The sequence below is a fragment of the Neolamprologus multifasciatus genome, chromosome 4, assembly GCF_963576455.1.
Source record: "Neolamprologus multifasciatus chromosome 4, fNeoMul1.2, whole genome shotgun sequence".
Classification (NCBI taxonomy): domain Eukaryota; kingdom Metazoa; phylum Chordata; class Actinopteri; order Cichliformes; family Cichlidae; genus Neolamprologus; species Neolamprologus multifasciatus.
In genome coordinates, this window is record NC_140442.1 from 3,799,830 (window position 1) to 3,813,272 (window position 13,443).

The following is a 13,443-nucleotide window of genomic DNA, read 5'->3' on the forward strand; positions in this document are numbered from 1 at the left end:
CTGTTTCATATTGTGGCGGGTCAGGACTGTTTGGGTTTTGTTTGACAGCTACGTTCTGTTGTTCCAGGCGGCAGCGTTACGGTTGCCATGGTTACAGGGTGCCTCTCTCTGTGTTTCCTGGGTGAGAGAGCGCTTTTTGTTGTTGTTGTGCTAAGCTAACAGGCAGAATGCTACAGGTATAGCTCTAAAGAATGTAGCATCATGGGCAGTGTAGTCCGTGCTGCAGGGAGAATGGACTGCCATACACGTTATGTGTCTGTGAGCGAGGGAGGGAGAAAAAGGAAAAGTACGAGCTGTCATCGAGCAGAAACGGGAGCTGGAAGCATGTAAATATAATAATAACCACTGCAGCCAAGAAGAGAGCCTGACGAGCCCAGTTGTAAGTAAGCTATTAAGACTCGACAGTACACCGTGTTCGTGTTTTCCTCCAAAAACAATAAGCTCTGTTGGAGCAGCCTTTCAAAGCCTCTCTCTGTCTCTGCTAGCAAAGTTGACCCAGACAACAAAGTAAAGCTAGTTTTCAGCTACGAGCCCGACACAGAACCCACCGTATTAGCCAGAGGTCCCTTTACTACGGTTCGGAGCCGCGGACCTTCAGTAACAGTAATAAATCACAGCAATAGTACATTCATGTAGTTGTAAACAGCATGATAATATATTAAGTAATCCAAAGTATTCAGAATACGTTACTCTCATTGAGTAACGTAACGGAATACGTTACAGAATACATTTTGGGGCATGTATTCTGTAATCTGTAATGGAATACATTTTAAAAGTAACCTTCCCAACACTGTTCATACGCCATATTGTTTGCAGGTATTCTTTAAAGCTGGCTTACTCGGCACTCTTGAGGAGCTGCGAGATGAAAAGCTGGCCTCTCTCGTGACCCAGACTCAAGCTCTGTGTCGTGGCTATCTGATGAGAAAAGAATTCTCCAATTTAATCGCACGAAGGTGGCCCATCATTACAAATACTCCTCAGTAATCCTAAAAAACAACCACTGCAGGGAATAAAAACTGTATGTTTTTCCAGAGACTGCGTCTGGATTCTCCAGTATAACCTGCGCTCGTTCATGAATGTCAAACACTGGCCATGGATGAAGCTGTTCTTTAAAATAAAGCCACTTCTGAAAAGCGCAGCAACTGAAAAGGAGATGGCAACAATGAAAGAAGACTTTGTCAAGTGTAAAGACGATCTGGCAAAGTCAGAGGCCAAGAGAAAGGAGCTCGAAGAGAAAATGGTTTCTCTGTTGCAGGAGAAAAATAACCTCCTCCTGCAAGTACAAGCTGTAAGTGTCAAATAACATCCAGCCAGTCAAATCAGAGTTCGCGCACTCGTTATTAATGCTGGTATATCGTTTCATTTTCTCAGGACTCTGAAAATCTTTGTGATGCAGAGGAGAGATGCGAAGGTTTGATCAAAAGCAAAATTCAGCTGGAGGCCAAACTCAAAGAGGTGTCGGAGAGGCTGGAGGACGAAGAGGAGATGAACGCGGAGTTGACCGCCAAGAAGCGGAAGCTCGAAGACGAATCTTCTGAGCTTAAAAAAGACATCGATGACCTGGAGCTCACGCTGGCTAAAGTTGAGAAGGAGAAACATGCTACCGAAAACAAGGTTTGTGATTTTTAATGGACGTTTTAGTTTTGGTGTTAGGGAGGAAAAATCTTCTGTGAATTGTTCTACATGAAGCGTTGTCATTTTTGATGTCGAACACTTTCACGTGAAATATGAAAACCTGATCAAACTTAATGGCAGTTCATGTAGAAACACCGTCAAGTTGGTGGATTTATTTTGCACAATCTGTACAAATACATGAGTGGTATCAGTAAAATGCTTTTTACCTTGCCTTTTCTGCTTTTATATAGATCAAGATTACCAAAAACAACAAGGGGCTGCCTTGTTGCAGCTCTATGCATTTGATTTGATCATGCACACCATGATTGCTAAGAGCTAAATGATAATGTTTGCATGTCTACAGCTGCTTTTTAGGTCCCAAGATCTTCTACCAGCAAGTCTCACAACCTCGTGAACATCTTAGATCTAATCTGAAGCCCGGATTCAGTCCAAAACGGCAAAATGGGAACAGAGACATAACTTTAGTTTAGTGAGACATAAAGGACCGCTGCAACAATAAGAAAAAAACATGTTCTGATAAAATTGGTTTTAAAAAGTTTGCATACAATGACCCAAATTTTATATATTTGACTTTTATTCAATATAACTCAAAGTGCAGACTGAACACAGGAAGTCATCAGGAAAGTACAGAGCTCCTCAGCTCTTTCTGGGACAGTGGCACGGCTGCCCCTCTGTTGGTCTTCCTTGGTCTCTTGTGTTCTGGGGGCCTCTGGATGTCTGGAGTCTTGATCTCCTCCATACCTGCTTCATGCCCTGGAGGACGGGGCTATGGCCCCCCCACACCCTCTAGCAGATCATTACATGAAGGAACCTTTTAAAAACAAGCGCGTCCATGCTCACAGGTGTACACACGGGTGATCACACACACAAACTACACCCTTTTTGGCTCCTACCTCAAAGCACACTGTGCTGTCGATCTTACGTGCTGCACAATAATGTTTAATATTTAGTATTTACTGTCATATTCCCATATATCATTGTGATGTTGTTTATTCTATTACTCTCGTTTTCTTCTGCTTGTTTTCTCTTTTCTTTCTCAACAGGTGATCCAGGTGATCGATATATGTATTTTTTTTTTGTCTGCTTATTTAGTTGTTTTTTGATTTTTTGCCCTTTATCCCCGTCCCTCTTCTCCGCTGTTTCCCCCCCCTCTTCCTTTCTCCCTTTTCTTTTCCTCATTCAAGTCTGTCCCGTATCTAGCAAGTGAAAATAAAAAAAATAAAATAAAATAAACAATAAAAGGTGAATCAAATAGACCATTACGGCAAGGCTGGGATGGTCAAAAGTAAATCCGTTGGGCATCTTTCTTCGCCTTTAGACAATAATTCTGATGGAAAAAGAACCAAACGGGACAGGCAAAAAAAATAAAAAAGTACAGAGCTGAAGTGTAGTTTCACAGATATCGCCCCCTGGTGGCCATTTAAAAGAATGCAGTGTTTTAGACCAAGAAGTTAATGCCTTCTTGGTCTAAAACTCTTGGTCTCCTTCACCCTCTATTAGTGCTACATTAACAAAGTCATGTGACGAAAACCCATCTACTGTTTCAGTCTAGGAGGACTCACTCATTGTGTGCTCTAGGATTATTTTCTGTTTGTACTCTGATGTTCATAGCGGTGACCTATGACCTATTGCAGGTTAAAAACCTGATGGAGGAGCTGGCTGGTCAGGATGAAAACATGACCAAACTCAGCAAGGAGAAGAAAGCTCTCCAAGAGGCTCATCAGCAAACACTGGATGACCTTCAAGCAGAGGAGGACAAAGTCAACAGTCTGACCAAAGCCAAGTCTAAGCTGGAGCAGCAAGTGGATGACGTGAGCTGGTGTGACTACTTTCAGACCCTGGTGTCGCTAAATATCTCAATTAATTTTGTGCAATTTGCTTGTAAAGCTTGAAGGTTCACTGGAGCAAGAAAAGAAGATCCGCATGGACCTGGAAAGAGCTAAACGGAAGCTCGAGGGGGATCTGAAGCTGACGCAGGAATCCCTCATGGACCTGGAAAACGACAAACAACAAGCTGAGGAGAAAATTAAGAAGTAAGCTTTTGCAGTGGTTTTGTGTTCAAGTGGGAATGAACTGATTAAATACTTCATATCTTCTTATCTTCACAGAAAGGAATTTGAAAACAGCCAGCTGCTCAGCAAAATTTCGGACGAGCAAGCTATAAACAACCAGCTCCAGAAGAAAATCAAGGAGCTGCATGTATGAAGTTCAGAGTTAGACCATAAATTAATAACACTGTTAGAAATGACCTGTTTAAGTCTCGGTGATACCGTGCGTTGTGTTTTTCTGCTTTCAGGCTCGCATTGAAGAATTGGAGGAAGAAGTTGAGGCCGAGCGGGCGGTCCGAGCCAAGATCGAGAAGCAGAGGTCTGACCTCGCCAGGGAGCTCGATGAGATCAGCGAGAGGCTGGAGGAGGCCGGAGGAGCCACCGCCGCCCAGATCGAGATGAACAAGAAGCACGAGGCTGAGTTCCTCAAACTGCGGCGCGACCTGGAGGAGTCCACGCTGCACCACGAGGCCACGACGGCGGCTTTACGCAAGAAGCAGGCGGACAGCATGGCCGAGCTGGGCGAGCAGATCGACAACCTCCAACGAATCAAGCAGAAGCTGGAGAAGGAGAAGAGTGAACTGAAGATGGAGATTGATGATCTGGCCAGCAATATGGAAACTGTTGCAAAAGCAAAGGTGATGTTGCTGAACTCCACTTTTTCATCCTTAGGCTTTGCTCAAGTCGTTCAGCCAGTTTTGAGGATATTTTGCTTATTCGTCTTATTCTTATGCTTCAATCCTGGCAGGCGGGTGGAGCTTCTGAGAATATCACGTTAGGTATTCAGTCTTGTCAACATCATATAGAGAAGAAAAGTATAAAAAACCTCCCTGAAACAGAACATTTAACACCCTGAAGCCTGACCTTGAGTTAAAACTGTGCTTTTAAGAATATATATGAAGAAAATAATAAAGCACACTATAAGTCCATCTTAATTAGTAGTGATGTGCGATACCACTGATTTCCTTTCCGATCCGATACCAAGTAACATCCAGGGTGGTATCGACGATACTGATCCGATACCGATACTTTGTACAAAAACGTATTTTATTTATTGTATCTCAAATTATAGCATCATAATGATTACAGGACATCAGATTACTTGTTCTTATCACTTAATAATGCAGAATTCATCATATAGAAATAAAAAACCTGAAGTTGTGGCTATTTGAACACCTTGCCTGCCTGCAGCACTAAAGGACTCCGTGAGAGACATCTGTCTCGCCCTAACAGCACCTGTCCCTCTCCTCCTCTTCAGTTCGCCTCAACATACACTCCTCATATTCTGTGATATGATTTACTCTGAGGTTTGACAAGGTTAGTGATGTTGCCATATGTTACCATACATGCCAACCCTCCCAATTTTTCTGGGAGAATCCCTAATTTCAGTGCCCCTCCCGAAAATCTCCCGGAGCCACCATTCTCCTGAATTTCTCCCGATTTTCCACCCGGGACAACAAAATTGAAAAACCATGTCGCAGAATTCACAGCGCGGCCCAGCCAATTCCAGTTTCCAACAATGGCGGCAGCGACTTAGTTTTAATATTACTCTTATTTCTCTTTCTGGGTCGCAAAAAAACTTTTAACATATTTTCAGGTGAGAATGTAGCTGTGTAAACTTCAAATATCTGAGCCGACCGACACGTCGTCTTCAAACCCCCGCGGTCTTTCGCTACTCGGGTTAAACATGATATATAAGTCACTTTGATAACTTAAAAATGTTATTGTTTGGCTTTTTCAGTGTTTTATTTGTTCGTGAGTAAATCGGTTTGGCTGAGATTAAAGTTATTAGATTAGATTAAATTAAATGTAACTTTATTAATCCCTCGGGAGGGTTCCTCCGGGGTTTTCACACAGCAGCCTCTGAATTTGGACACCCCTGCTGTTTCCAGACCGGCCAATAATAACGGTGACATTTAAAGTATTTTATCCGATAAATATATTTATCGGATAAAATACTTTAAATGTCACCGTTTTACAGTGTTTATAAACACTGTAAAATTTATTTATCACCCCTCCGTTAATAATAAACTACAAATTTACCCTAAATTACTAAAATATCGATATTTTAATGTGAGAATCGATTCTAGAACATAAATGATTGGTATCGGAGGAATTGATATTTCAGGATCGATCCGCACATCACTATTAATTAGTTCTAGTGTGACAAGAGGAACAGTTTTAACAGCTTGAATATCTCATTTGTGTTCATTTATATTCTCACAGGTCAACCTGGAGAAGATGTGTCGCTCACTTGAAGATCAACTCATGGAGCTGAAAACTAAAAACGATGAAAACATGCGGCAAATCTCTGACCTTAGCAATCAGAGAGCCCGCTTTCAGACCGAGAACGGTAATTCCTCCTTTTATCGGAGTCGATAAAACGACAGAGCCTTAATTAAAAAGTGTTCTTCTCTCCTTTGGCTGCTGTAGCCGAATTATCCCGACAAATGGAAGAGAGAGAAAGTCTCGTCTCCCAACTGACGAGAGGCAAACAGGGATTCACAACACAGATCGATGAGTTGAAACGACTGATAGAGGAGGAAACGAAGGTAATCAGCGCCCACACCTGCAAACAGCTGGTTTACTTTACTCTTTTCACGCACGGCGTTTCATATTGATGTGCTCCTCTGCAGGCAAAAAACGCCCTGGCTCACAGTCTGCAGTCAGCTCGTCACGACTGCGACCTCCTTCGCGAGCAGTACGAGGAGGAGCAGGAGGCCAAAGCCGAGCTGCAGCGCTGTTTGTCTAAGGCGAACTCGGAGGTGGCCGTCTGGAGGAACAAATATGAGACTGATGCCATCCAACGCACCGAAGAGCTCGAGGAGGCAAAGTAATTAAACAACGAGAACGGATCAGTGCGTCAGGCTTTGGCTAAATATCGCTCAGTTTTAAGCACTTTGATATAATAATGAGTAAACAAGTAATTGCACATTACTACTCATAATTTATTTTTGCTTCCAACAAAGCACAACACTTAATTTTCCACATCATCATTAACAAGAAAGGAAAAAACTGCTTTGATTTAGTGCATCTACAGTTTTTTCTACAGGTTTTCAATCATTTTTCAGGGAAAAGGCTGAAAGACCTGTTAGATGTGTTTCACTGTAAAATATTACAATTAGAAATGGAAAATTACAATAAAATCAAAATGTTAAAAAATCATACATGACCCCATAAAACAGGGGTGTCAAACTCAAATACACAGTGGGCCAAAATTCAAAACTGGATCAAAGTCGTGGGCTAACATTAATATTCATTGAAAGAAAATCTTCCTCCAAATATAAGAATAAATCTTTTCTTATGGACTCAAACAAGTTTTGCTGAAAAACTAAGTATGGAACAAGCAAAGCTTAATACTAAACAATTAAATATAACTTATATAAATGTATATATAACTTAATATTGCACACATGCAAAATCGAAAATCCAATTAAATAACACATCAGTGGAATTCATTTATTAAATAAAAAAATGTATTTGCAGCTTTATGAATTAAATTTTATCATTTTATCATTTATCAAATTGTCATCATATTCTCCCACCTGTCCAGAAAGCTCCTGTTTTCTGCCTTTCTTTTTGCCATTTTGGGATAGGTAGCATGGCAGTATTTGCATGGTTGCTATGACTATGGTCAACAGAGGAGAGGGAGCATTCTGGGAATTGTAGTATTAGCAGTACATGCACTGTATAATACTAGTAGGCCAGCTCTAATAGTAATTTGGTATGGCTTTGCGGGCCAAATGTAATTAGGCTGCGGGCCAAATTTGGCCCGCGGGCCAGAGTTTGACACCTATGCCATAAAACTTTCCACTATCCTCACCAAGCCGATGGGCCAATTCCTGTAGAAATATGAGGCTAGGATTAATATTTGACTTCGCTCCTTCACTTGAGGTAAAGGATTAGTGTCACGGTCCTGGCTTGGTGACCCAGTGTTTTTGGTTATGTGCTTTTACTTTTGATGGTTTTGTATTTTCTAGGGTTTAGTGGTGTTCCCTCTGGTTGGTGTCTTCCCTGCTTGTGCATCCCCTTAGTGTAGTAGGTCTCTGTGTTTAGTCCGCGTCTCCGAGTCTGTGTCATTACGCGTATGTGTTTCCTGTTTTACTTTGAAGGGCTCTGTCTTATGCCAGCGTGTTCTGTTTTACGCGTATGTGTTTCCTGTTTTACTTTGAAGGGCTCTGTCTTATGCCAGCGTGTTCTGTTTATGTTTCCCCTGCCTCGTCAGTTGTCATGTATTCCAGGTGTGTTCCCCTCCTGTTTCCCATCCCCTGATTCCTGGCGTGTGTATTTATAGGCTGTATCCCAATTCAGGGTCTGCAGCCTTAAAGTACGCAGTCTCAACGATCCTCGAGGGCCGCATACTTAAAGACCGCTAAGGCCGGAAGTGCGAGGCTTGTGAAATGGGACGGTCTAGCCTCTGTTGCGCTGCGCAGGTTGCCTAGCAACCATGATACTAACAGCTGGAAACGTTTCATACAGCTTTGTTTGACAGAAATGAAGGAGAAAATTATTAAGGACGCATTTGAGGGCCGCATTTCGAGCAGCCTTCGAATTGGGACAGCCTTCGTCGCATCGCGGTGACGTAATCGGCCTTAAAATGCGGCCTTTAAGGCTGCAGACCCTGAATTGGGATACAGCCATAGTGTGTGTTACCTCGTCCTCGCTGCTGGTTCGTCTGTGTTGTTTCCCCTCGGTCTCCCTGCATCTTCGTTCAGGTTTGTTTCTTAGCTCTGCCCAGTTTAGATTTCCCGGTTTCATGTTCACCCACCATTGCTGTTTGTACCCACTCCTGTAAATAAATACTCACCTGCACCAGAGCTGCCGCCTTTTGGGTCCTTTCTACAAACTCCACACGTCTGCCACACCGGACGTGACAGTTAGGAAGATTAAAAAATAGTTAAAAGAAGAAAACCTATTTTAATACAAAGGTGAGAAGTGAGTGAGACTAAAACTGGAGCTTTAAGGTAAAGTCTGGGCTGCAGCATTTTGGAGCAGCTGCTAATATTTGATTGGTTGCAGTAAAGTTAGTGAGTCTAGTCCACATGAGACAAAAGTATGGAGGTGTTAAAAGTGCTGAGGAAGAATTATCCCGTGCTCATGGCTGGATGGCCTCTCCCCATCTTTATCTTCAAATAGGAGGGTCCTCTGTTTCTCTGGGAGCTTTGGTTTCTTAGTTAATGCTGCCTAACCTTGTGATATCTAGGGCCCTCTCACAGATGACATTCATCATCTCCAGTAGTTTGCTTCCTTGTTAAATAAAGGCTGAAACAATGTGTCCTAAAACACCAACACAACAAAAACGAAGACTTTTTGATTTGAAACAAGTGGTTTTACTTCTGACAGGAAAAAGCTCGCCCAGCGTCTGCAAGAGGCTGAAGAACAAATCGAGGCGGTGAACTCAAAGTGCGCCTCTCTGGAGAAAACGAAACAGCGGCTTCAGAATGAAATGGAGGACCTGATGGTGGATGTGGAACGATCCAACAGCTTAGCTGCTACACTAGACAAGAAGCAGAGAAACTTTGACAAGGTATTATGTATTTATTATATTAACTATCACACACATATTACAGCATTAATTCTGACCAGCGAATGTCTCCCTGAGCTCAGATTCTGGCTGAGTGGAAGCAGAAGTACGAGGAGTCTCAGGCTGAGCTCGAGGGAACTCAGAAGGAGAGTCGATCTCTGAGCACCGAGCTCTTCAAACTGAAGAACTCATACGAGGAAGCGTTGGATCATCTGGAGACGGTGAAGAGGGAGAATAAAAACCTGCAGCGTGAGTCAGATCAGAATGTTTTGTGCGGATCAACAACTTTAAAAACGTTTTTTTGAAAATTTCTTGCAATTCTGATTTTCCAACACACAGAGGAGATCTCAGACTTAACAGAACAACTTGGGGAGAGCGGAAAGACGATTCACGAGCTCGACAAATTCAAGAAGCAGGTGGAAACGGAGAAATATGACATGCAGGCTGCGCTGGAAGAAGCTGAGGTATAACTCAAAAGGAGTAAATGAGAAAAATACTGCATTCTTACCATTATAGTGTGAAACGCAACCGAAATGTTTTTAAGGCTTCCCTGGAGCAGGAGGAGTCGAAGATCCTGCATGCACAGATGGAGCTGAACCAGATGAAGGCTGAAGTCGACCGGAAATCAGCGGAGAAAGACGAGGAGATCGACCAGATGAAGAGGAACCATCAGAGAGTGTTGGAGTCCATGCAGGCCACTCTGGACGCCGAGGTCCGCAGCAGGAACGACGCTCTGAGGGTGAAGAAGAAGATGGAGGGAGACCTGAACGAGATGGAGATCCAGCTGAACCACGCTAACAGGCAGGCGGCCGAGGCTCAGAAACACCTGAGGAACATTCAGGGGCAACTCAAGGTGCAACCACACATTAATGCTTTTATAACATTCACAAAAGGGTTTTTTTTTTCATGCAAAACTTTAAGAACTGGCTGAAATACTGAAAGCGTGTTTGCATAAGCAAAATAGAGACAGGTTTGGAAGATAAGAGTGGAGTAACAAGAGTCTTTGTATATAAGGCTACGTTCACTCTGCAGGTCTTGATGCTCAATTCTGATTTTTTGATCAAATCCGATTTTTTTGTCTGCTCGTTCACACTACAAATAAAATGCGACAGCAAACGCGCTCTAGTGTGAACGCTCAAAGCGGCCCACATGCGCAAAAGAAGACGTCACACACAACGCGCTCTGTTTAGACCCAGAGCAACAGTATTGTTTGACTGATGGTCTTAATATAAAGACTTCGGACTTCACGTTTCCCAATTTTTGCTTTAAGTTATTTTGTTATTTACATAATAATGTAAATAACCTAATAATGATCCTTATTGCTGTTTTAGAGGAGCGGTGCTTCAAAGGATAGTTGCAGATTTCTGTCAGAATCTGCAGATTATACAGTACAAATAAAATGTTCACGTTTTGCCAACGTTGTCTTCACAACAGTTTCACTGGATGGCCAGGAAGCGTTCGCGATGTCTTCTCCGGCGCTGATAATTGGCGTCTGTCTTGTGTCAGTGACGTAAAAGACGGATTTAATGCGACATGACCATCAAACAGTCGCTTTCTGAAACATCAGATATGTATCGGATTCAGCACCACATACGAAAGTGACCCAGATCGGATTTGAAAATATCGGATTTGTGCCGTTCACACTGTCACACCATGATCGGATATGGGTCGCATAGAGTCGGAAAAATTGGATTTGATGCGCTTTCGCCTGCAGTGTGAACGTAGCCTAAGTTCCATGCAAACTACAGGCAGCAGCTATCAGAAGGACATTTTTGCTGCAGCATCCTCTTAGCAACCAGTTTCACCTCAAGCAGCCGCTCACCAGTCTGAGAATGAACATTTCTCCCTAGCAACCGGAAGTTTCCAGAAGGTTGCCGACGGGTCTCTAGGCCTGTGTGGCTGAAGCTTGAAGAGCCAAAAATTAGACCAGGGCACAATTTTAGCTCAACAGTAAATCAGGCCAAAAGAAGAAACCCAGATTCGATTCGAGGCCCTCTCTCTCTCTCTGTCACCTTTTAATACAAACAAAACCTAATAAAAGTGACAAAAGCCCAAAACAATTCTTTCTCGGATTAACATGAAATACAAATGTTAACATGAAATGTCTCTCCGTCTTGTTTGTTTCCTACTGTTTCACTCGAGCTCCTTTGGTTATCGTTTTTTTGATTTAAAGACACCCAGCTGGAAGACTGCTGCCACTAAATGTTGGCCTGAATATCAGTTTAGTTCACATATGATCCTGCCTCATATGAATAGGAAGCTAAATTAGCTTAAGTTATAACCAAGCTGATGAAGTTGTTCCAGTAAATTGAGATCTCTCACCTGAATGCATTTGCAGGATGCCCAAATCCACCTGGATGAATCTGTGAGAGGACAGGAGGATATGAAGGAACAAGTAGCCATGATGGAGCGCAGAACAACCTTGATGCAGGCCGAGATCGAAGAGCTTCGAGCTGCTGTGGAGCAGACGGAGCGCAGTCGAAAAGTGGCTGAACAGGAACTGATCGATGCCAGCGAGCGTGCGGGACTTCTGCATTCTCAGGTAGGCTGCTCACCTGTTCAACAACCCATTCTGACCTGCAGGATTTACAGGTCACAGTCTTTTTTTAATGATCTTTTCCAGAACACAAGCCTTCTAAACACCAAGAAGAAGCTTGAGGCGGATGTAACTCAGCTTCACTGTGAAATAGAAGAAGCCGTTCAAGAGGCCAGGAATGCCGAGGAGAAGGCTAAGAAAGCCATTACTGATGTATGACACTCTTACGGGGCTTTGATTTGAGTTATCACACGTTTGATTATAATAAAGATGCGATGTGCTCATGGTTCGGTGTCTCTAGGCTGCCATGATGGCGGAAGAGCTGAAAAAAGAGCAGGACACCAGCGCTCACCTGGAGAGGATGAAGAAGAACCTGGAGGTGACGGTGAAAGACCTTCAGCACCGATTGGATGAGGCCGAAAACTTGGCCATGAAGGGTGGAAAGAAGCAGCTTCAGAAATTGGAGGCCAGGGTGTGTATGGCTATAACAGTGGGAACAAAATTCCATTAATATGCTTTATTCTTACAATTAATTAGAAGTTAATTTATAAGAATCTGCATAAAATATGCAAGCTACTAAATGTCAAACCACTTGTATTCTTCTAAAAATGAAACTGAAACAGGTTTGTGGTGCAGCAGGTGGTCTAACAACCCTTTTTTCATTCTAAAGATAATCTTCGCTAAGTCCTTAGCAGGTCTTAAAATGAGACAAATACAACCACAGATGAATAACAACAGATTATGTAATGCACTGTGTCTGTATTTATTTAAAATTAATTAAATAATCCAAAATGCAGAAGCAGTATGTGAAAAACTAAATATGCCCTTACTGTTTCCACGGGAGTTAAGGGGGAAAGTAGCAGCCAGGTGCAGGTAATCAAATGTGCTTCATTCATTGATCATCAGTAAAAAATAAGCACCTCTGTGAAAGCTGAAGTTTTGACATTTTGCTGGTTTGTAGGATTCAGATGTGTTAAGAAGGCTCCGAGGAGGAAAGACATCAGTAATGATTTTAGAGAAGTAATCGTTGGTGCCCATGAGTCTGAAAAGAGTCATCACGCCATTTCTAAACAATTTTACAAAGAAAAATATTATTCACCCGTGGAAAACAGTTAAGACAGAGCTGCCAGCCTGTCTTAAATTTACCCCAAAGTCAGACTTTGCAGTCCACGAGCTTCGTTGGAGACTCTATGGGTTAGCATGCTAATCAGTTAGCATGCTAAATGTTCGTGACTGTATTTGTCTGGAAGGGTTCCCACGAGAAACCCTCATCTGTCTAAAAAGAGCAGGGCAGCGTGGTTTAGGTTTGCAAACGTGCAGCTGAACAAACTAGAAGACTTCTGGAACAACGTCCTTTGGACAGGTGAGACTAAAATGGAGACGTTTGACCATAGTGCACAAACCAAACACCCCGTAGCAGCTTTTAGCACGGGAGGCTGTTGATTTGGGCACCTTGCAGTCATTGAGGTGATAATGAACTCCTCTTTATACCAAAGTGTTCCAGAGTCAACACATTGGTACAAAGAGGAGTTTGTTGTCCTAATGAAACAGGGCAATGGTCCAAGCACAGCAGCAGCAAATCTCCAACAGAACAGCTGAAGAATCAAAGTGGTGCAATGACCCAGTTCAGACCCAAACCTGATGGGACCTTCAGTCAGCGGTGCATGAACCAGTGCTGTGAAATTCAATGAACTGAAGCA

The 13,443-nt window shown here is 42.8% G+C and overlaps 2 protein-coding genes across 3 annotated transcripts in view; one reads left to right on the forward strand and one right to left on the reverse strand.

Annotated features, from left to right (window-relative positions):
* The window catches only part of LOC146519494 (myosin heavy chain, fast skeletal muscle-like), a 62,240-nt gene that overhangs the window by 46,693 nt on the left and 2,104 nt on the right, over positions 1 to 13,443 (forward strand). For both annotated transcript variants that reach the window (XM_085158171.1, XM_085158172.1), the window contains 17 exons: positions 817 to 953; positions 1,033 to 1,288; positions 1,372 to 1,614; positions 3,270 to 3,446; positions 3,523 to 3,668; positions 3,744 to 3,834; positions 3,932 to 4,321; positions 5,910 to 6,036; positions 6,117 to 6,235; positions 6,320 to 6,516; positions 9,027 to 9,210; positions 9,291 to 9,456; positions 9,547 to 9,671; positions 9,752 to 10,060; positions 11,546 to 11,749; positions 11,831 to 11,956; positions 12,045 to 12,215. In XM_085158171.1, the coding sequence (XP_085014297.1) occupies positions 817 to 953; positions 1,033 to 1,288; positions 1,372 to 1,614; positions 3,270 to 3,446; positions 3,523 to 3,668; positions 3,744 to 3,834; positions 3,932 to 4,321; positions 5,910 to 6,036; positions 6,117 to 6,235; positions 6,320 to 6,516; positions 9,027 to 9,210; positions 9,291 to 9,456; positions 9,547 to 9,671; positions 9,752 to 10,060; positions 11,546 to 11,749; positions 11,831 to 11,956; positions 12,045 to 12,215 (3,168 nt within the window). The remainder of the gene's footprint in view (positions 1 to 816; positions 954 to 1,032; positions 1,289 to 1,371; positions 1,615 to 3,269; positions 3,447 to 3,522; positions 3,669 to 3,743; positions 3,835 to 3,931; positions 4,322 to 5,909; positions 6,037 to 6,116; positions 6,236 to 6,319; positions 6,517 to 9,026; positions 9,211 to 9,290; positions 9,457 to 9,546; positions 9,672 to 9,751; positions 10,061 to 11,545; positions 11,750 to 11,830; positions 11,957 to 12,044; positions 12,216 to 13,443) is intronic.
* The window catches only part of rcvrna (recoverin a), a 98,926-nt gene continuing 92,854 nt past the window's right edge, over positions 7,372 to 13,443 (reverse strand). The window contains exon 4 of the transcript XR_014873892.1: positions 7,372 to 7,489. The gene's annotated coding sequence lies outside the window, so the exon portion shown is untranslated. The remainder of the gene's footprint in view (positions 7,490 to 13,443) is intronic.